Source organism: Anguilla anguilla, chromosome 2 (assembly GCF_013347855.1).
Source record: "Anguilla anguilla isolate fAngAng1 chromosome 2, fAngAng1.pri, whole genome shotgun sequence".
NCBI classification, from domain to species: Eukaryota; Metazoa; Chordata; class Actinopteri; order Anguilliformes; family Anguillidae; genus Anguilla; species Anguilla anguilla.
The window spans coordinates 38,361,826-38,385,710 of record NC_049202.1 but is presented as its reverse complement, the minus strand read 5'-3'; the positions used below and the strand labels follow the sequence as shown (position 1 = coordinate 38,385,710).

The following is a 23,885-nucleotide window of genomic DNA, read 5'->3' as shown; positions in this document are numbered from 1 at the left end:
TCAGAGTGTTGGCAAGAGCAATGTGTGGAGGCCAAGAAGAACTGCCCACGATCTAAAGTCAACATTTTTTTACCTCATCCATGAAAAATGGTTGTGGGGGTGCTATGGTTTGGACATATATGGCTGCCACAGGTACTGGCTCACTGGTCTTCACTGATGATGTAACTGCTGACAGCAGCCATGGGGCTTCGTCCTACACCTAAGCAACATCTCTGTAGACCAGTGCCTATGGTTTTTGCACCACTGAACTCTCAAATGTGCATTCATCTTTCTAATAAGGGGTTTATGCACTCCAACCCTACTATAATATCCCTCTCTATGTAGTTGTCGATGGACTGTTCTTGCTGACACAATATGATCACGTCCTGCACTGACATTCTCAGTCACCTGAGGAAGAGTTCTTCTGTTTCTCCTCACATATTACACTAATGCACAAGCATCACGGTCATCAAATGTGTGCTTTCAACCACAATTTCCAACCCTATTTACTGATGTCTTTCCGATCTAAATGCAAATGTCACTTTAGTCACTGTTCCTGTTGAAACACTAGCCAGCTGAGCAGTCCTTGTGACTGAAGCTCCTGCCATCCATGCCCCAATAATGAAATATCTTTAAAAGTCACTTAGATCTTTTCCTCTCTCCATCTTGATCCAAAATCGAGATCAACTGGGCCTGTTCAGCATTTTTATACATACCACAGAGCATCATAGGATGTTGATTGATTAATTGTATCATGCAGTACACCTGTATGGAAGAATCTGCATTTGATGTTTGGATGTGTATCAGCGAAAAAGCCCTTGCTATGTGCTGTTAACAAGAAGAAAACTCCAGTGGGTCAAGCACCATCAACACTGGAACAAAAATATTGGGATAAGGCAGATGCGTGTCCTTTTATACCAGCAGATAATAGTTGCTGTGTCACAGTAGTCAGGAGATTTGGTTTCTCTCCAGCTGCATTGAGTTAATCCTGCAGTTGTGGTACAATTTTATAATGGTTTCTTTAGCTAGACACCACAAGTTATTTGTCTACTGGCTTTTGATCTTCACGGTCTTCTCCTACTGCCCATCACCTGGACCCTTCAGAGTGAGCACTGAACACTGCTCCTGGAAATCTTAAGTGACCGCAGTTTCTCGTGGGAAATAACCTTGCCACAATATCTTTATTTGTCCCCGCACATCTAAGCCTAATGCCTTCTTCTTTGCTATATTACTTGCAGCTTCAGTGCCTATTTTACTTAGACTACAGGCCAATGGTACTAGGCTATCCATGGTTTAAAAAAAACTAAGGTAGATAAGATTTCAGTCAAACCCCTCCACCTCCCTCCAAACTCCCATCTGTAAATGATTGAATAGACTTCCAATAAATTTTTTAATTGTAATTAAAGCCAAAGGAGTTTTGAGGAAGGTCGTGTCTAAGATTATTTTTGAGTAAGATTCATCTTTTTGTGTTATTGTAGGTAGAAATTCCAAAGAGGTCTGTCCTAGTGTTTTCCTGTCTTTCATAGGTTGACAAGCTGAAATAGAAATAAATATTAGATAATGTCCGGCCCAGGCCGACACATCAGGAATTTAAACCAGGACCACTGGCAACCCGAAGAGTGGTAGATGAACTGTCAATAAAATGCAACCCTCCAAACGCATCTATAATTCAGCAGTTTGTTCAGCAGTACTGCTCTCAGAACTCCTCCTTTTTCCATCACAGAACTGTATAAAATTGGTTTTTTAAACACTTTTTTTGCACTGCTTATTGACTTTTGGAAGCCATACAAAATGAGGTCAGGCAACTGGTTTGATTTCCCTTGTCTGGGAAGCAGGCTTTGACAGCTGCTCACCAAGATCATTAGGGACCAGTTTAACAAAAGTCACTCAAGGCATTCTCAGAACCTACATGAAACTGAACTGGGCTTTTCAACCCTAGGTCGAACACTGTTCCCAAAAAATGGAGCTGTCCCAGGACACAGGAAGAGCCATGGCTCATGGGGTACATTTTATTTTAGGAGAGGCAGGTGTCATTCATTTTTCATACAAAAAAGGCAGCATTCACCAAAGCCTGATCCATTGAGCCTTCCCACTCCATTGGCTCATAATACAAGCATCACTCTGATTAGCATTTGTCATTTTTTTTTTTTTTTTTTTTTTTTTAATTGGCAGTGCAGGCAGTGTCAGTGAGTTGGCTCTAAGTAACATCTGTAACAATGTTCTGTGTCCAGTGAGCCACATTGTAGTTCCATTGTCCAGAAAAAAACTACAGTCCCCCCAGGGTGGGGACCTCAGATAAATGATGAGGCAATAATACAGTAATCCAAAAATACCAGTTTGATCACAATAACTGTGAGCAGATGTGCAATATGCTCTAACAGTAAAGACTGTATCCAGCATGGCAAATACTGTGAGTTCTGACCTTTGAACTGTTTACAGAAGAACACACTCCAATAAGCATGTAGAGTTGTGGTCCCTTGAAACATTAAAGCTAAATCATGTCAACCGTCAGAATATTACTCTCCAGTGATGCGTTCAATACAATTATCATACCCTATTTCAACAGAAAAGAATTGCATAAAGGTTGAATAAAAATACTTTAAGCAGTCATTTTTTACCCTGCTTTTTGATTTTATGTTTTTTTAAATAATGGACATTATTATTAATATTTATTTATTTATATTTAATTTTTTTTTGGGGGGGGGGGGGGTGTAAAAAGGCCTGTCTTGAGTGTAAACTGTTCCTGGAGCAGGATCAGCTTCTGTATTTATACATTTACAGTATTTAGCTTCTTTCTGGGCTTTTCCCCTATTTTACTCAGGTAACATTGACGTTAGTAACCAACATGAGAGATATTGTGGCCTTACCACTCTACTTCATAGACGGGAGGGATATAATAAATTGTGAAACACCATATATAGACCAATAGGAAAAGAGAATCCAACACTGTCCAACATTTTACCCAGGCCATGTAAGCAAATGTTAATAGTCCCATATAAATTTTTGTCCTTATTAGATCAATTGATAGACAAATAATCACAGGAACAGCACAGCAGTTCATAGTGCCTAAGTAAGCATATACTTTCTCTTTCAGTAATCAATGCAACTACATGGTGCTCATAAGCAGGCTCTGATAAAACGAAACAGCATGCTTACATTGTGGAGTGACAGCCAGTAAGCTACACATAGTCTAGGGGAGAGAGGACTGGTCCCTTTAGACTGATTATCGCTGAACCTGATTTTCATGATTAGCAAGTATGCAAATTTGAGTAAGCATTCCTCATTAACATCTCTTTCTGTTTTGCGTAGTTGTGGCTAATGTGGTACCATTGCTGTCAAAGTAATCTAAATCAGAAAAATAGATTATAACAAAATATTGATTTATATTGCTCATGCAAAGACAAGTTCAGGGTTATCCCCATTCAAATACTGGCATTTCACAGATCTCTTCTCCAGAGTCACTTACAATGCAACCCAAGTGTAAAGATCAGAGGTCAAAGTGCAGTAATTTCCCAGAGGGTGAAAGCATATTCCCAAGAGAGACAGCAAGTCCAAGAATTGCAGACCCAACTGACAACCTGTCAACTGCCCTACTGAAAATGAAGCCAAGTTACACAAACCTGAAACCACATTATACAAACAGCAAAGAAAACAGGCTATGAAAACAGACAAAGAACTTACACCTAATTAGGTGTTACAGCAAGCTACAAGTTAAAGAGAGAGTAGGAACAGAGGTACCGAGGTGACGGAAGAAGTGAGTTTTTGTCAAAGCAGTCTGTGTCTGAAGATGGCCAACTGAAGGTATATAAAATAGGAACTTCCCCTGTTTGACAAGTTGACAGTTCTGCTTCACTTTGTTTCTAGATTACTCAATCTTTGACAGACCAAAAATTGAGGTTAGGTTAGTCTCTCACCACAGTCATTGGCCCTGACAGAATGTCACTTTTACACAGACGGGTGCTTGAGTGAGCCCTGGAAAGGAGCCTCTTCAGATCCTCAGGCTGGCTGCATACCCAAGCTGTGGCGGGCATCCACATAACCAGCTCATGTCAGCCACATTAGTGACAGCAGCTGTTCTGCTGATTGCCTCTGTGAATGTGCAGAATAACCTGTGAGAGTTCAGCCAGAAAAAAAATGGTTCAGAAGCACATTACAATATCAAGTTGTTTGCTCTCACACACAAAAAAACCCATGTTTTGAGATGCAAACCATTTTTTTCCCTTGCTGCCTGAGCCAATCATTATTCACTCCACCCCCTTTTCTCCACCAGCTTGGGGAGTGGTCTGTCACATGGAAAACCCACAGGCATTCCTGAAAACTATAAAATCCTGTTCTTTAATTTGCGTCACAAATGATACATTGTTGCCCCAATGTTTGACTGTGCTGAGTGTCATTTTGAGTGCACATTAAAGGGAAAGTGCACCATAAAAATTGTTTTTTAAATTCATTAATCAATTCTTTTTTATTAGTGACTACTCAAATATGCAAAAGTATACCATGAACAGTTATCACTGTGAAAAGGAATTTCTTAAAGAAATGTAATTAATTAATTATGTTCATATTTTAAAGTGAACTACACCAATGAAAAAATTAACACTCCTTATTACTCAACAACGCTCCTAAACATACCTTGAATGAGTCATGTTATTTCAGGGGGCTGCAACCTCAAAAAAAAAAAAAAAAACTTTGTATACCTTTGTGTTTTCTGGAAAATACAGATACGCCAAGCAGAGAACACCTTCTTTCCAAAAGACATGCATGCATAATCCTCCAGTTGTCTGGCTAATTATGAAATAAATTATACATCAATAATATAACAGTTTTTAAAAAATGGGGTATAAAAAAATTAGAGTAAATTATGTGCCTTAACAACAGACCATTCTTCGGGGATTTAATGGAAAACATAATACATACACACTGCATGTGTGTGTGTGCGCGTGTGCTCGCGCCTGCGCACGCATGGGTGCTTGTGCATGTGGGTGTGTATGTAATGCATGTGTGTGTGTGTGTGCAGTGCTGTTCAAAATGCACACCCTTGAAAAATATGTAAGTATAAAATAAATACAGCAAGTGAGTCCCATTCTAATTCTCAGGCATGTGGTAAGTATTCTATTTTAATAATGATCAAATGCAATCAACAAAAATAACCCAGTTATTTATTTCCCAAAAATAAGTGCAACAAATATTCACACCTGTTTTCAACGTCTAATGGAAAATATGGAGACTTTGTGCTCTCAAGATGCAACCTAATTTTTTATTTTTTTATTTAGATTTCCAAGTGTGGCCTTTGAAATTTGCTTAGCCTCCTGAACTATCTGCCTCATTGTACCTGCGTTTCTCTGAGCAACTGTATAGTAAAAGAATATAATTTTCCATACACAGTAAAATGTCCAGAGTTAATTGTTGAAATATTTTACAAAAGTCCAGAAATTAAAGCTGGCGTCTATAAAACGACATATCAAGCTTTTTTGCATAGGTTGGTTTCCTGGCATAGTTCTGTCACTTTTAACCAACCATTTATTTTCGACATGTGGAAAATAAAACGAAATTTACGCAAACTCAAGGTGTAGGTGCATTTACTACTCGGCAGGTGGCCCTAAATCCTTCAAAGAACTGAATAATAGGCTACAAAAAACCGTGTCTTATCGTCTGCTGCAGCACATCACAATAACAAACGAACATTTCGTACAACACATTATAATACATCAGCAAGCGAATAGAATCAATTAAACGGCATATGCTTTGAACATACAAAAGAAATCGGAGTTTAAAACAATACCAGAGCATATCACGGGGAAATTTCCCTCCATGACGCCGTTGTACGGCTCGCGGAGAGGAAGAAAGTGCTCCTGTTGTTCCATCCCTTCACTGACTTCGCTTCTTCCTGATTGGGTTGGAGGAACACGAGCGAATCCCCTCCCCTTTACATCTGATAGTAGCCCGGGATGCAAGTGCACCGTTTCGCGTGGACTCGCACAGAGCGCTGCATTCACTCTGATGGCATGTTTCTTTACACTGTGAGTCCCATCTCTTCGTAGAATTTTGTATATACAAAAGAGCAGAGACAGGACAACAGCCATTTTTCATTTCATTTAAATATATATTACTTTTTTTTTTCCAGAAAGCCACACACTGTCATCAAATGCCCAGAGCGCCAGAGTGTGTGGAATAAAAGTTGACGAAGGAGAGAAGAGGCAATAAAGGGGTCTTCTTATTTTCGACGCACAACTCATATTTACACTGAATAGATGCCAATGGATTGCTCTGCATTATCACTATAAATTCATCATTTATCCTAAAAGGACGCACCTCATGGATAACGACAGCAAGTAAACTATTGTCCGATAAATTAATCGGCAGATTAATCTGGAACGCCTTGTATCTTTCTCAAAATTGTTGTAGACTAGCTATGTCCGCGCTAAGGAGGAAATTTGGTGAAGATTACCAGGTGGTGAATACAAATAGGGGCACCTCTTACACGGCGCCTGTCAAAAAGAAGCGCCAGCGGTTTGTGGAGAAGAACGGTCGCTGTAATGTTCAGCATGGCAACCTTGGTGGGGAGACCAGCAGGTATATCTCAGACTTGTTCACCACATTGGTAGACCTGAAGTGGCGATGGAACTTACTAATTTTCATACTGACATACACAATCGCGTGGCTGGTCATGGCTTCCATGTGGTGGATCATCGCCTACATCAGAGGAGACCTAAACCATGGCCACGACCAGTCTTACACTCCGTGCGTTGCCAATGTCTACAACTTCCCTTCTGCTTTTCTCTTCTTCATTGAGACAGAAGCCACCATCGGATACGGATACCGCTACATCACGGAGAAGTGCCCCGAAGGCATCATTCTATTCCTCTTTCAGTCTCTGTTGGGTTCCATCGTAGACGCGTTCCTCATTGGCTGCATGTTCATCAAGATGTCCCAACCCAAGAAGCGCGCGGAGACCCTCATGTTTAGTCAGGATGCAGTCATCTCGCAGCGCGACGGCAAGCTGTGCCTCATGTTTAGGGTGGGAAACCTGAGAAACAGCCATATGGTGTCCGCACAAATCAGATGCAAACTTATTAAGGTAAGACGAATTAAGTATGCTAACTGCCGCATCTGCAACTTCGGTAGGTCTATGTGTGATGCTTTACGTTGCGCAGTCTGCGCGACGTAAAGCGACAGCCCTTGAACTAAGGGAAATGCAACAGGGGTGAAGTACGGTGGAGAAAACTACGTTTTATGCAAGTTTAAATTTAAGTTTAGTGATCGAACCCACCCCTACACACCCACTCACTCTTATCTGTATTTCATCCTTTTGCACCAGTCTCCATGTATGAAAGTAAATAAAAATGCAGATTCCAATTCAAATACAATTGTAAATTGATTGTGGTAGCATTAATTGTTAGCAGATTATCATGGTCACTATTATGACAATAATAATAATAGTAATAATAATAATACTAATGATAATAATAATAATAATAACAACAATAATAATGAGAATGATAACTATTATTATTATTATTAGTAGTAGTAGTAGTAGTAGTAGTAGTAGTAAATTATTATCATTGTTACACATTCAATGAATAAAACTATTTCTGAAACAGAAAGTGCCAGTTTTTACAAGTTTCCTCTGATTTTCTTCCACAGAACAGTATGCGCATGATAAATAAAGTATTAAGGCAGTTGAGGTTCGCCATCTATGCAAAACCATAGGTGCTTTTTTTACTTTTGAACATATACACAGATTAATTAAATCCAAGGCTGCCATTTATCAAATACTTACTTACCACTGTAGCAATTTTACCCGCCTATGTTGGAATGGTAATGGCAGTATGGATTATAAATATAGTCAGAGCTGCCATCAAGTGATCAGATCAATACACTGGAAAAAAAATCAATTGGATTTACTCAATTGAATTATGCACAATCTTTCCACGTGATTTGCTTGCTTTAAATGTACCTAATATAGTTGTGTTTGCAAGTTCACAGCTTGGACATTAAATAATTGCATTGAATAAATATAATCTAGTTGAGCACTTTCATTAGACACTCTTTTTTCAGTGTAACAATATAGCATGACACATGTTTATGATAAATAATATATAATATAGTATAAACTGCAATCATCATAATGTATAGTAGTGTGTACAATAGCTAGCTTTATTAAATAGCGCTGGTTATAAGCTAATTTTAGCAGGATACTGTGTAAGAATGTTTTGGGAAAGAGAGTTTCTAGGCGCAGCTTTTGGTCTCGATGGAAGACACAGAACCTTATTGTACTAACGTAGATGCCTATATAATAAAATAACAGTTTAATAAGACTTTAAGACTTCTGCAGTAGTCCTAAAACTAGGGAGTAGCATTACTGTACTTGTTAAAGATCTGTGAATGGTAGCAACAAGAACAGTGCACTCGGAACTCAACAGCCAGTGACATAGAAGCCTCCCATTTAAATGAGTCCCTTTATGAGCTGCCTTGATGGAGCTATTGTATTGTTTCGAGGTAATGTGGAGTAAAACAAGTAAAACTAACCCCTTTTTTGAAAAAGATGGTGTGCATCACTGTGTCACCAAAGGGATAGCATAGAATCTGTTCAAACTGATGTGCAATGGTGAAAAACTCATTTAAATCATCACAGGAACACAAAAAACAAATTGAGCCTATTCTCCTGTTTTGTTTTTGTATCTATCCAACAGACACACATGACTGCTGTTTCTGCCACTTATTGCACTTGCAGGTTCTTTTTAAAACAGCGCCCTGATGTTTGTCTGTGCTGTTTAAATACCTTGGTAAAATGCCATGGAGAGGGATATGTGTACCTATTGTAACACCACAACATGTGACCCCACCACCATGGAAAAACAGGGTTATAAATATTGTTAATGTGGGTGAATTTTAAAAAGGATTAACACTGTGCTGCTTTCAAGGTCAACCCAGAGCTGGTTTTACAATAGCTGAAAATGTTCAGTAGAAATGAAAATAAGAGCTCATTAATTACACAAGTTCTACTTTGGCATTTGTTTATTATGTACATCACCATTAATACAGTACGTTGAAGAAGAATATGAGTCAAATGAATGATGCATGTAGCATTCCTGTGTGTCTGGGATGTATTCATTACACTACACTGTGAGCTCACTGGCCTTATGCAAAAACTACTGCCAAACACCACAACAGTGGAATGATTTGTCATTTCCATCAATGACATAAGCAAAAACTCTTTAAGCCACTCTTTAAAAGACATTTGCCCCCAAAATGCTACATGCACGCAGACTCAGTTTTCACCTTGTTAACACTCAGTCATAGGTCTAACTAATTTCTGACTAAACAAATAAGAATGGTGCTACAAAGCATATTGTTAGCATGGGTGAGATTTACTGATGCACACGTCAAATGAATAATGGCATTCGGTCAGTTTTATATGTAAGCTTCACAGTGCAAAAAAATCAGCACAATAATGAAGGGAGCAGGTAGAATTGCTGTAGTCGGAGCCAAGGTGATTGATGGCTAGAACTCAAGAACCCTGATTCACTAGTTTATTTTCAGCTTGGTAGGTTGGTAATATCTTTACACTTACAATTTTACATTGTTCTAGCTTATTGTCTCTCAGTTTTTTTTTTTCCAGAAGACCTTGAACAGACCTATGAGAAATGGCATAGAACAGCCCTGTGTCATAGTGTTGGTGCATTCTGTGCTCTCTGCAGTACCACAAACGACACAATGGTGGAGCTATTGATTCTTTCCTCTGCTGTAGTCATTCTCTGGCTCATGCTATTCTACTCCATTTCACAAGTCCGGAGCTTATTAAGGGTGAAAATGATGACTGGAGTTTTTTTATTGCCTTACTCCCACACAAACTCTCTCCAGAGAAATTGCTGTAATGTGGTTTAAGGGACAATATCAGGATCGGGAGTTGCATGCTGCTACTTAAATTCATTGAGCATTATGGGGCTTCATATCTGTGTCTGAAAAGGAACAACACACTGGGTCAATTGTGGTGTGTCTAGCTGGAGTTTAAACCTCAGGTTTAATGCAATGCAGTTATGTGGTCTAGCGGTTTAACCCTGAGGTTTCAACTCCAGCTAATCACACTGCAACTGACCCACTCTGCCTGAACCAAAAATAAAATTACATAAATAAATAAATAAATAAATAAATAAACAGTACTCAAAAAATGTACAATTGTTCAGCTATAAAGAATTTCCTTTTTTTAGACAATGTTAGTGAGCTGGAGCCTTGCCTGTAAAGGAAGCATGAAACAGAATTGACAAGTTTTCTCTGGCTGGTAGAAAATATGATTGTTTGCAAATGTTAGCAAATGTGCAAACCTTTCCTCTTTGTTTTATATTCTCTCACTGGACGTACAGTTAATTTATCAATCAGACTGAATCTTGAGACCATTGAAGCTGACTGAGGTAGCTGTGTTTCCCTACACAGTAGCCTATATCCATCTCAGTGTGAACTGCTTTTGACAGCAAAGTATTCTACAGTGCTCATTCGCAGATTCGGGTTTTCACTTGACTGTGCCCCCGATTGCCTGCTGATAAGCACTGGAAAATTATCTTTGATGCTGCATTTTGAGTATTGTGATGTGTGGTGCTGCCCGCTTTCTGTGCATATAGGTGGTGTTGTAGTTGGTGGATTGTAGCCAGTGCCCTGTCAGACACTTCCTGGCACAGAGGAGAAAAAAGTGATGTGGAGTCAATCGTTACCTTTTGTTTAATGAAACTGTGAACATTGGCAGTGGTAGGAACAATTCCCATCTTGCATGATTACCAGGAGCGTCTATCTGTTCAATTTATCACGCACTCTGTCTCCCCTCACTGAGCAGTGATTTAATTTGGGATAGATCTGTTTGAGAGGGCAAGTGCACAAAGCACAAGAATTTGGCATGGCAGCTATTTATTGCAGCTATTTAAGGCTGAATGTGACCATAGAAAACAGTGAACAAACATCAGAGCTCCAATTTTCTTATGAGAAGGCATGAGTCCAATCACAAAGAGGTGGGAGTGTTGTGCTTTATTTAAAAAAAACATTGAAATACTAAAATAGAAATATTACTGAAACAAAGGTATGCAATCAATTGCTTTTAAAAGTACTTTTATCTTCTATTTTTACTTTTCCTTCAGTTTGGACATCCAAAGTTACAAAGCTGCTTGCCCAGGGACTACAGTTGAAAATGAGTCCTTTCACTAAATCTGGCATGTGTATAACAATGGGCACTGTTCCTCTTAAACCTAATAAACCTAAAATCCACAAACAGTATAAACATCACAGCCCATTATAAGGCTGTCATACATCACCGTGGACTGCTAACGTGTCGTCCAAAGAAGCTCCCGATCTTTTCTTCCGCTCTGCAGTCTGCCCTGCGGAGCTGCACTGCAGTTTTCACGTCCCGGAGCATCGCGGCACACGCCGCTGCATCAAGGACTGCTTTTAGTTTGGGGGCACCTTCCAGGAGACCACACCATTTTGTGATCACAGAGAACTGTTTACAGAAACACTTCCTGGAATACCTTTGCCAAAATTTCACTCGTCGGGTAATGGAGGGCATGTATCAGTGGCTGAAACAATCAGGGGAATTACCAGCTACTTGTTTAAAAATAAAAACAAACAAATTTTAAAAATCACTATTGCTTGGCTACTGGCAGGACCTTTCTAAAAACTGCGTACACTACCCATATGTTCCCATCCTTCTCAGTTTTCTGCTGTTCAGAGGGCGCGATGAGCACTGACACTATGATTGATTTCTGTTCTTCCTCCTTTTTCTAATAAGAGGAGAGATGCAATTATAAGTGAGGACTGGAGCAGGGTTAGAGGAGATGTCCTGGCAGACATTGATCTGGTGGTAGAAGATGAGGGGGGTAAAAGTGATAATTCTTTTAACCCCTGTGTGTCCGCAGCACAGCGCAGCACAGCACAGCACAGCGGCTGTACACAAGCAGTTGGGTTCACAATTAGCATTTAGCCTGAACTTTTGTTAAAGCTATTTGAGTCTGGTTCAGATCTTTAGAATGTGATCTATTCTGCACGTGCCGCGCATTGCTTTTTTAATGACGTGACATCCTTCAGCAATCTGAGAGCTGTGTACTGGCATCCAAGCCTTCGGAAGATTATGCAACCGGCTGCCACTCTACAGTCTAGCGGTTGAGTGGCACAGTCATGCACAGCTATCACAGGCAGATGGCTGGCGTCCAGTCAGCCAGAGGAGTCGTTATTTCACATTAAAGTGGAAATAACCCCCCAGTGTCTCATAGCTTTGCAATGAGCTCATTTTTGGAAAGATGCCATTTCAGCCAACTTGCTAGCTACAAGCAATCTCCCAATAGTAACCTAACGGTCAGAAGCACCTAAAAACATTTTATTGCTTTCTAACATTACTACCTCTCATGAAAGATATAGTTAGTTAGCTATCTAGCTGTCACAAACAATAAAAATATTATTAGATTTATGGTTCCCTTTTTTCATTTTCCGAATGATTCACTCACTAGGCTAGTTCCTCCAAATTCCCTGGAGGAATTCACATTCATTCACACAATTCACACTTGACATCATTGAATGATTGATCAGGCTCACAGAAAATCACCTGTCTCTTCTAAGGCAAAAATAAACTGTCACTGTGTGACCACTGAATACCAATTTCTCGTAATTTTTTCCAAATGGTTTTTATGGAATGAAACAGCGAGTATGCATGGGTTAATGTGTTTCCGTGGCACAGACCATGGACTTGCTGTGATTACATTGGGAATTGTCACGGCCTGCAGCAGCATTATGGGATTCTGCAAGGTGGCTGTTTGCAGCCGCTATGAATTGAAGTGGGTTACAGCTCATCCCTTGATTTGTATCCTATTTTACCCAGTTTTGCATTCAAAATGTAAACCTTTTCTGAGGTGGGTTAGAGCTTCATTATTATTAAGTGATCAATTTCCCCCTTATTTCAACACAGAAGCCTACCACGGGAAGAGGGAGAATGTACCCTCTTCATGTTGGTCAGATAGGAATGAAAAATAGGATGTAAATCAATTTGTTAGAAGAGCATTTTCAAAACAGTGAGGGGCTGATTCTAGTTTAATAGCTAAATGTTTAAAATTGCCCTATTGAAAAAAATCCCTAATATGGATTCTGGTATACAAGACTTATTTGTCATTAATGTAGAAAGTATTTTATTCTTTTCAAATAATGTTCAGCTTTACAGTAATGACTTATTGTGATATTCTATTGCAAATGCATAGACTTAGACTTCTGGACTGGGACCTGGGTGAGTAAGGAATGATTGTAGTTTAATGCTACCTGCTGTCACAATTCCCCCTGTTTTGCGATCGCAAGTGGCCCTATGGGGGAGAGGCGCAGGGCAGGCAGTTATCCCAAGGGTTGGGTATACTTTGGATTTTATAGATTCCTACTCTGATTCCGTTTCAGCTTATCGAATCGGGGTGTTATGACTGGGACTGGGGATATCGAAAATGCTATAACACTGGAGGTTACCTCCATGCTGCAGTAAATGTTTTGACATGCTGGAAGTTCTTCCTCCATTGCACATAATGAATTTACCACAGTGATTACATTTTGCTCTATCTGTATTGCTACTTTCTCTGGTGAAGCAAGAGACCATTACCGCACTTTAGACCATTTACTCCGGTCAGCTATTCTGTAAACTCAAAGCTCCAAGCTTTGATGATGCACAACATAACTAGGGATGTGGACGTTAGAGGAATACGCTTTCAGAATTTGAAGTGAATTTGAGACTCACGTTTCTAAAGAAATTCCTGGTTCCGGGAGATTTGGAACCTTTTCAAAATACCCAACCCTAATTGCCCCTCTGCACCACTTCTGCAGTAGCTCTGACACATGGAGGTATTTAAATTTGCTCAGCTATTCTTGAGGGAGCCTTTCAAGGAGTCATTGCCCACATCTAACAAGGTCATTTGACTAGCACAGAGAGCAATGACAGCACTCTGGGGCAAAAAACATACAGCCATATAGTACAGACTTATTCAGTAATCCAGGACAGATGAAGATAGAAATAAAGCATATTAGTCACACTGATAGTAAGATGCACAGACATTGTTTCATAACTGTCCTCAGAACACACTAGATAGCAATGCTTATCTTTTGCATTGCGCTGGACCTGGCACATAGACCGACAATCTGAACTGACAGCATTACTGAGGGTTGGAGTAAATTATTTCAATGAATCCAGTCTGTCTAGTATTTTCCTTTGATTAATTTCTATGTTTTTGGAACTGAGCCTTAATTACCAATTTGACAGGGACTTGCCACAGTACCTCCGCATACCTACCAGAGTGCACGGTTGACTGTCATTGCCAGGTTTCTGTTAAAATTCAGAGGATGGACAACTTCAAAGAACAGCTGGAGGTGGAGGATATAAAAAATATGCTTCAATCGCAGAGGTGTTCCGCATTGAATGCACTGACTGCCAGAACGGAATGCTGTGACAATGATTTATTGAAGGGTCACACAAGGATACACACACTGGGAATTTAGATTCTAACTATTATGGGTGACCTTTACTAAAATGCATTTGGAAAGACATTCCCAAAATGCACAGGCACCTTTCTTCTAGTAAACGTGTCCTGACTCAGTAATCTTCTTGGCATGTTAATTACTATCTACCAGTGTCTGTCCTAGTGATGAAGCCACATTGAGTGGCTAAGGACAGATACACAAGATATTGTAAGAAAACAAAGTGAATCATTTGGAAAAAAGAGAAATGAATGATGGTAAATGGACTGCATTTATATAGCGCTTTTATCCAAAGCGCTTTACAATTGATGCCTCTCATTCGCCAGAGCAGTTAGGGGTTAGGGGTTAGGTGTCTTGCTCAAGGACACTTCGACATGCCCAGGGCGGGGTTTGAACCGGCAACCCTCCGACTGCCAGACAATCGGTCTTACCTCTTGAGCTATGTCGCCCCATGAAAATGATGAAAATGAACTATGGGTGTTTGGTCTCCAAATCTATTTTAGATTTAACTGCCATCCTAAGCTTTCTATATCATGTACTATACCTTAGAAAGTGAACTCATTGCTGTACTTCTTGTTTTCCTCTTGAATGAAAAAGTACTATCTTTTGGACTTGACCCTCTTTTCTAAGGCACTACATCACACATGCAGGGCTGCTGGCCTGTCCATGCATAAAAACAGGAAGCTCATAGACCACCCAGTCTTCCTCAAAATGTGCTTTTTGAGGAAGAGTCAAATGCAGAGAGAAAGCGCACACTTAAGGGACAGCACTGAGGACCTGATGTTAATGCAATTCAATGTGCCAACGATTGCTCTGTCCTTTTGGTTTATCTGCTAGGACCTATGGCGCTTGATTATCCTGTGCCCCCCCCCCCCCCCCCCCCATTCATTCCTTCACACTAAGACTCCAACCCAGTCTTGTCAGCGTTCCTCTGCCTGATGTTACCAGCTGCTAAATGAGATCTGGATCCATACTCGTTTATTTTTTGGCACATTCAGCACACTGAGGAAGGCTTAGGCTGGACTTTCGTGCATGCTGTGCCTTAATACATTGATGCAATAAAACCATAGTTCATAATATTTAGTGAGTGCTGTCCGTTCCTCCCTTTCATTTATAGTTTGTGGGATTCAGCGCCCTATTATCCGTTAATACGCTGGAGTGAGCACGTTTATTCCTTTGATTTCCATACTGCAGGTGGGATTGTGTTCAGGCAAGGCAGCAGTTTGCGCCGGTCTCATGGGTCATAAAGGCAGACAGTGATTTAGAGATGACAGCAAGTCACAAACGCCATCTGAGAACCATTTCTTAAAGGGAGGCAGCAAATGGGAGTTTGAGAGTGAATGATGTGCACATTGGGTCCAGTCATTTTTCTTATGCCTCATGCTCAACTTAAAAATCGCTAAAGGGTGTAAAAATCTGGCAGCACCCAAAAATGACGATAATTGAACACCTATATTTTCTAAAGGTCAGAATGTTGTCAATGGAAACAAAATGATTCTGTGGGGATTCTTCAGTTGTATACTGAATCTTTAATCTATATTAATGGATGCTCAAATGTCTGCAAATATTTGCTCACAAGTTTGGTTTTCATATACAGGCTGGTCTCTCTGAATTGTCCATATGTAAAACATTCTTTGTATTAAATATAGAAAATACATTTAATTCTTTTGGATAAACATTGAAATGAACAAGAAAGGTTGTGTAATTAAATGCAATCCTGTTAATTGTTCGGTGTCATTGGACTTCTGTAATAGAACTTAAGACTTTATACTTTGATAATCTTTCATTTACTCAGTTACAAGCCTGGGGCTAGTCACCATACCTGAGAGATGATTACTCAATTATGATAACTTTATTTCCAGATGTGAACACATTAAATAAACCCTGCTTACAGCAGCATGTGATGTACCAATAAAGACAATGCAGCCAGAGCATGACAAGTTGTGTTACACATTCATAAATTCTCCTGGCTTTGAAGTAAAATAGAGAACTAAATTGCTCGGGGCAATACAGAACAGTTCTGCTGCAAAAAATGTTGTGAAATAGATGCAAAACATGTCAAATCCAAGGCGATATGCAACCTGTTCTGACTGAGAAGGTAAAGTACAGCTTGGTGACAGTTGAGGTTGAGGTCTGGTGTTTAACTATTTAAATGACATTTAACTGATATTGAAATGTGTGGATTTAAAGGATTCTGAGCAGTTAACATGTAAATGATGTGCTCATTATTTACCAAACTCTTAAATCCCTTAAAGTCCACCGAAAAGGTCAAGCAGACCTACAGCACTATGAAAATAAAGCATCTTCAGAAAGCTATCAATCTACTCTTTTTTAAGAGAATTCATATATTTATTTATTTTTTGCAGATATCAGCATCTGACAGGCCAATTCATTTTATTGCTGTATAAGCTGAAAGCTTCAGGCATTGCCATAGCTCTGGCTTTGACAGGTACACCCATAATAAATGGGAAATAGAATCTTGTACAAGGATCTTCCGCAGATTCGAGTCAGTGCTGCTCTTGGCTGCATCAAACAGACAAATAGTATGTTCTCATTGCAATTCAAGCCACGGCATATATATATTATACCCTTTTGCTTTAAGCATGTTTCACTGACTGTGCACCTAAAGCAAAAATAGTACGCGCTCAAAGTCAACTCACTTTCAAAATGAAACTCAGCAGGTTAAGGGAATTTATAGTTCGGTGCTTAAATGGCACACAAGTCAAGAGGAGCTACATACATGCATGGGGCAAATTTTGAAGGTTTGGTCCATGTTAGACATAAGCCGCGTTTCCACCAAAATTACCCGGAACTTTCAGTCCCAGGAACTACTTTACCAGGAACTAAAAGGTTCCTTCAGCCAATGGTTGTCTGCGTTTCCACCGGGGTCTAAAGTACCGCGAAGATTAGGCAAATTAGCCCACTGACGTATGAAAAAGCAACGTTGTCGTCGGTCCATCTGTCATATGATTTCTTCCGTAACCCCATACTACCACCGAAGTAGCCTACATTATTTTCTAATAACCGGGACAGCCCGGAGGGGTTTATTCCACTTATACAACGGGTTACCAACAATGACTATATATGGTTACTTTTGTATTTATTGATTTTCATATATCCTCTCAAACACATTCATTATGTTTTTATGCGAACATTCGCTTTCATGTCTTGACATCCGAAGCGACAGAATGCATTCACATTTATATGTATAACTGGCAACAACAGCAGAAAACATGCACACGTTGTAAACAATTTGCTGTTTGGTTACTTTCTCGTCGTCAATTGCATATAGGCTAATGGCAAAATGACAAGAATAGAACGAAAACTCGGACTTGCGTGAAAATGTAAATTAGTAGTGGTACAGCCACCGTTTGCTTTCCTTCGAAGTTACTGCTAGCCGAGCAGCGAAGTGTGCCCTCCAGTTGCGAACCATGCACCATAAATTAGTCCATAGTCTTCCTGGTCTTTTCGTGGAATTGAAAAATGGCAGTAAAATTGAGTAAAATTACGGCAGTCTGAAAAAGCTAAAGGGAAGGTTACTAGAATTAACCTGTTATTTTACCCAGATAAAAAGTGCGGATGGTGATTTCCAGTTTGCTTGTACTGTATCACCAATGTTAATTATGCAGAACTACCGCATACCTCACATAACTGTATCAAACGTTATGAGTAAATTACAACGGGCTAACAAAGAAAATCCGGAAGAAAATATTCAGCAACCGAATTAATCCGTTTGAATGTTTTGGTAGCCTACGTAATATGCTGTCCCAGCACGAATGCTTAGCATTTTATAAAACGAATACTAAAGCAAGAAAAGAACAGAAGAGCACACGTTATAATTCCAAGACGTTGACAGGCTATAACCAAAAGTAGGCTACTGCGCCGCATAACATACAAGTTTGATTTGAAGTTATTATGAAAATAAATTGGTTTGCCGCTGCATATTTTCAAACATGGCGGGTAATGGCGGAAAATAAATACAACACAAATGCTGCGAGTACTCGACCAATCAGAAATGTTCAGCGCTGCAAGCTCCACCCAAAAGGTTCCTGTACTTTCGGAAAGTACTACCCCCCGAGCAGGAACGTTTTGGGGGGTAAAACAAAGCCCCCAGAACTAAATTTAGACCCTAGTTCCTGCGGTGGAAACGCACTGAGTTCCTCAAAAGGTTCCTAGTTCCGGGGTATAGTTCCTGCGGTGGAAACGCGGCTATAGATAAGTGCATTCAAAATCTGATTTCTGTACTTTTTTTCCCAATGTGCATTCTATTCATAAAGGCAGAATATCTGATGTGCTCCACCAGGTAATGTTGCGCAACTACAAATGAGTTCAATTAAATGTCTCATTTCCTGTAGAATGCTAAATAAGCAATGTGGTTTAAATTGGAGGGAGATAAACACATTCTCTGAGGAGGCGTGCAGCTTTATTATTTAAAATATCAATTTGCCCCTCATTTCAACATAAAACGGCTTTCCTCTGGAGGAGGCAGACTGCAGTCTCATCACATTGGCCAAATAGAAACAAAAGATTAACTTTAAATCCATTACATAGACAGAGTATTTTAAACACGCACAGAGTACGCTTTTTGTTTGATATGCCAATATTCCAAATGGGCCCGTCGAAGACAATCCCTAATATGGATTCCCGCATACAATACTTATTTACCGTTAATGCAGAGTTTTTTTGTTTTTTTTTTCGAATAATGTTCAGCTTTACAGTGGCAACTGACGGTGATATTTTACAGGAAATGAGCAGTGAGGCCATCTATTGATCTCATGACTACTTTAATGCTGTACGTTTTCATTACTGAAGTTTCCTCTGTGCTTAGAGGAGCTGGAGATCCTAGAAATGTAGTTTACTGTAAGTGGAATTCCACTGGCGGTAGTTTTGTCTACCCGTTCTCGGCCATGTGCTTTCCCTGAATACATTCATGTTTTCCAGTAAGCACAAAGAAGCACCACCCAATATGGAAGATAAGCATTTGTGCAAAGCAATTTTGAATGCCTCCTGAGAATACGTGTTACTTTCATTTAGCAAAAAAGCTAGTGCTTCTGCAACTCTGCCAAGTCTGAACAGGATCCTAAGTGAACATGCTGTGCATCACACAGCACAACCCATATAATGTGGTTAACTGCCCACACTTTGGTGAGAGAGAGAAAGTGATTGACAGGTGAAAATCACTGGCCAGAGACTCTCCGCAGGACAGCAGGATGAAAAGAAATTGAAATGCGTTGTTGTTGAGTATCCTCATGACTCTCCTCATCTGGTGGGGTGAGAGTAAACCTGAGCCCTGGGGAAGAACAATCACATGCAAAGACAATATATATTTACATACATAGAAGCAAATATGTTTCACAAAAAAGACTGGTACAGAGAAAAGTAAATTAAAAGCAAAGGAAATTGAAGTCACTGCTTCAGACTCTGCCTTGACTAACTTTAACACTGCATTCCACTGCAGGGCTACCCCCAGTGAAGTAGCACTTTAATATAACACTTGTCTCTTTCATCTTGATCTTCTAGCACTTTCATGTTGCCCCTTGATCTTTCATCATATCTCTTGTAATCAGGGCTCACTTCTAGCTTACGACTTAAAAGCCATAGCTTTACTGACTTAGTCAAAGCTTCAGACTGTGTGAACTAGACTTGATGTTTATGACTATGGATAGCTGCTACTTTATGGGAATTGTACTTTATCTGACCTGTTTGTATTTGTTCCACTGACCTGCGGTATGCACTTATTGTATGTCGCTTTGGATAAAAGTGTCTGCCAAATGTAATGTAGCATTAAACCTTCACTGGCTCCCAATAAAACAATGGATCAACTACAAAATCATCATGTTAACTTCCAAAGCCCTACACAGTCTTGCCCCACGCTACCTCTCTGAACTCCCCCATCCCTACCAGCCTCCCCGTTCCCTCAGGTCCTCCACTGCAAACCTCCTTGCCACCCCCTCCATCCAACCTCCGCAGTTTTGGTGACAGGGCCTTTTCCCATATTGCACCCAGGCTATGGAACTCACTTCCCCCATCCATCCGAGACTCTGACTCACTCCCCCTCTTCACTTCCCATCTCAAAACCCATCTATTCAATATTGCTTATCATTAATCCCCCTCATTTCTCCTAGACTACCCCCCCCCCCCCCCCACACACACACACACTCTTCCACACACCCACACCCAGTTTCTTTTCCTGCCATTTTGCACCCCTCATTGTATTTTACTGTTGTATTGTCTTACTGTTGTTTATGTATTTTCTGTTTTTCTTGTGTTGTTCTAAATGTGTATATATATATATAGTAAAGTGTCTTTGGGTTGGGTAAAAGCGCTATATAAATAAAAATCTATTATTATATTATAATTATTATTATGCATTGAAAAGATATGTTATACTGTACATATAAGACAATTGCAGAGTACAGATAAGTGAAACATAAAGCTTCTGCTGGGAAAGAAAGCCATCTTCATCTCTGGATAATTCCAAACGCAGTTGGGAAAGGGTTACTGTAGAAGCAATGATGACAAAAAGAACCAAGTTGTAGACCCAAGGTGCATGTACGCCTGGGGAATTTACAGTCAGGGTACTTCTGTTTCCGAACATGCCAGGGCTTAGTTTGGGGCTGCTCTCACATGACTGGTTAGATTACTTCAGATAACATTTCCACTACCCCAGATGATTACATCTGAAATGGGGGATTATGTATAAAAAGTGTCATTTCATCACGGTGTGACCAAAAGGTAAAATATACCCTGTAACAAAAGCTGAGCATCTTCACTTATCCATATGTGCATTGTTTTAGTACTAATCAAAAATTGTGGTGTACAGAGCCAAATAAAAAAAAACATGCCTTTGTCCCAAACATTATGGAGCTCATTGTATATTCGTTAGGGACAACTTTGAAACATTTAAACTGGAGATTCAGTTTTCATGGTGTGTGATGATAATGGCCAGGGCAGCTACCATGAAAACAGAGAACTTGTTGCAAAAAGATATATATATTTTATTTATTTATTTATTTATTTTCTTTTTTTTTAAGATGTGTAACTGGTGAGTGTATTGTCTTTATCTGGACTAGATTCAAATTTTTGTCCAACCCTGGCTCTGGAATCCACGGCCATGAAGTAACTATTGCTGTAAACGGGCATCTATTACCAGTGCTTAAAGTGGAAAAAAATAATTGCAGGAACTAGACTGACCACATGAGAAGGGACAACAATGTGAAGGGGTTCGAGATTGCGATTGCTGGACCTGGGGGGAATCCAGGGTGGGGGAAGTGGCTATCATTGACCAACGGGTGCATGAGAGTGAGCAGTACTCATACCAAGCAAAACACAGAGTTCCCAGTACGGCGCACTGGTCTGTTCCAGCCCACTTCAAACACTATTTCCCAACATTCCTCACACAATTAAAACATTTGAGACATATGTTATCAACAATTGTAGAGATGGGAAAAGGCTCATGCTTCACACGGTGTGAATGGTTGGGTTTTTTTGTTTTGCTTTCTCTCTTGTTTTATTTCTGTTGTTTTCTCCACCAGAATTATCAGTCACAACAAACAACTGGCCTCAGTCAAATCATCATAGTCATCACATTGGACACTCTTATCCCTAGCACATCTGAAAATGGAAGTTACAGTTCGTGGGACTGGTTTCGTGAAATCTGTTTTGTTCTAGCAAGTTTTAGTCAGTGTTGTAAGTCAACAGTTCAGTTGGCATGAATCAGTGCTTGAATTGGAGCCCCACCTACACAGCATGATTCATCAGAAGGGGTGACTGAGAAGTGGTTTATTAGCAATGTACCTTCCTAGTTGGGCATACGTCTCGCTCTCATTAGTGTCAACCTGGTCAGGCTGATAGTACCATAAGGTTGTGTGTGCATTCCTTAAAGAATTGCAGGCACTTGAAGTATTAATTTAATTCTAAATTCTAAATAAAATAATTCTAGAATTATGAGGAAAAATCAAGTTCACTTTCAAAATAGGCTACAGTATTCAAGATATACACTCCAATATACAATTACCCAAACTATTTACCACAGTGCTCTTTATGTGGGTGCGGATGACACAATATTGATCTGAGAGGCACGATTAGCAAACAAATAAAGAAAAAATATTTTTTATATTTTCACTGTTATTCTGATGGCAATCAGCTCTACATAAATTACAAACCAGCATCTGCGGTTCCTCCAACTTTTCTTTTTAGCTGTTTACGTGATATCAGAATTTGGATAACCTTTCATTTCCTCAGACATGACAGTGACGAAACTGAAGTCATACTTGTTCATTCTAAATCTCATCTCTTTTCCAGTTTACGGTTTCCCAGTCTCGCCCTCCACTGGAGTGAAGAGCTTCATGTCACTCGTGACTCGTCTGTAATATACAATGCATGCAAAAGATAGTGTGAGAACTCCCTTTAAAAATCTCAACAATAATTACAAGGCCTCACTGTTGGGGATGTATCCGAATCGGAATACTGTATTCGAGAAAGCATGAATAATGTGATGGAAACAGATATTTCTTCTACCCGATAGCTGAATTGTGTTTGTTGCTTTTAGTTTCGTTTTATATGTGTTACCCTAAGCGAACCAGCGGTGCTGTACAGGGAGGCTTCTCTGCTGGGCACTATGGTGAAGTCCGAATTTGAGGTTTGTCTTACTTTCTGTTTTGTTCCTCAATAAAGTTTAATTTAGTTTCGAACTGCCTACGAGTCAGCTTCCTGATGGAGCTCTGTCTCGCTACAATAGCTTCGGCCTCACTTGTTACCTAGCCTATTAAAATTCTTTGTTTTTAGGTCAGAATGGTCTTACAGCATGCTTGTTGTCCTGGCTAGCTAGCTAACTGACTACTGAATTGTCTTAAAAACAGCAGTTACTATAACCGCAATCATTAACAAAAATACGGATGAAAATGCGTCCCGTAGCCATGAGTTAAATGCGCAACGCCTATTCTATTGTCCGAATAAGGGACGATTCCGATTTGCGGGATGCGTAAATAAAGCTAGCAACAGTAACTAGAAATGTGATTCAACATTGCCATCAGCTGTGAAACTGGACATTGAAAAGGGGAGGGGATGTAACAACAATTCAAAAGCGAAAGAATAATGTTGCTGTTTAAACTGCTTTAGAGTTGGAAAGGCAGCCTGTGTGTGATTGTTGTGAATGTCAAATGTTGCGAGGTAATGCAAAAGGGAACACAAAAGTAGCTAAAAATAAATTTTAAAAAATCCCCACCATGACCCTTATTTTTTTCATCCAGTCCAGTTTTTTTTTTTCCAGTACAGGTTTTTTTTCCTTCCAGTCCAGGATTTTTTTCTTCCAATCCAGGTTTTTTTTTCCTTCCAGTCCAGGATTTTTTTCTTCCAGTCCAGTTTTTTTTCTTCCAGTCCAGGTTTTTTTTTCTTCCAGTCCAGTTTTTTTTTAAATTCCAGTCCAG

General features: G+C 39.7%; 1 protein-coding gene and 2 long non-coding RNA genes across 3 annotated transcripts in view; 1 reads left to right on the top strand and 2 right to left on the bottom strand.

Annotated features, from left to right (window-relative positions):
• Positions 1-2,117: 2,117 nt before the first annotated feature.
• On the bottom strand, positions 2,118-5,926 carry LOC118219520. Its single transcript, XR_004763786.1, has 2 exons — positions 5,759-5,926; positions 2,118-4,088 (listed from the first exon to the last, which is right to left on the bottom strand). It is a non-coding gene; the product is annotated as an uncharacterized LOC118219520 (long non-coding RNA).
• Positions 5,927-6,046: 120 nt separating this feature from the next.
• LOC118219519 (G protein-activated inward rectifier potassium channel 1-like) overlaps positions 6,047-23,885 on the top strand; it is a 38,824-nt gene continuing 20,985 nt past the window's right edge. Inside the window, exon 1 of the mRNA XM_035402737.1 lies at positions 6,047-7,054. Within this exon, the coding sequence (XP_035258628.1) occupies positions 6,389-7,054 (666 nt within the window). The 5' untranslated portion in view covers positions 6,047-6,388. The remainder of the gene's footprint in view (positions 7,055-23,885) is intronic.
• LOC118219521 overlaps positions 22,740-23,885 on the bottom strand; it is a 70,100-nt gene continuing 68,954 nt past the window's right edge. The window contains exon 3 of the long non-coding RNA XR_004763787.1: positions 22,740-22,823. This is a non-coding gene — a long non-coding RNA (uncharacterized LOC118219521). The remainder of the gene's footprint in view (positions 22,824-23,885) is intronic.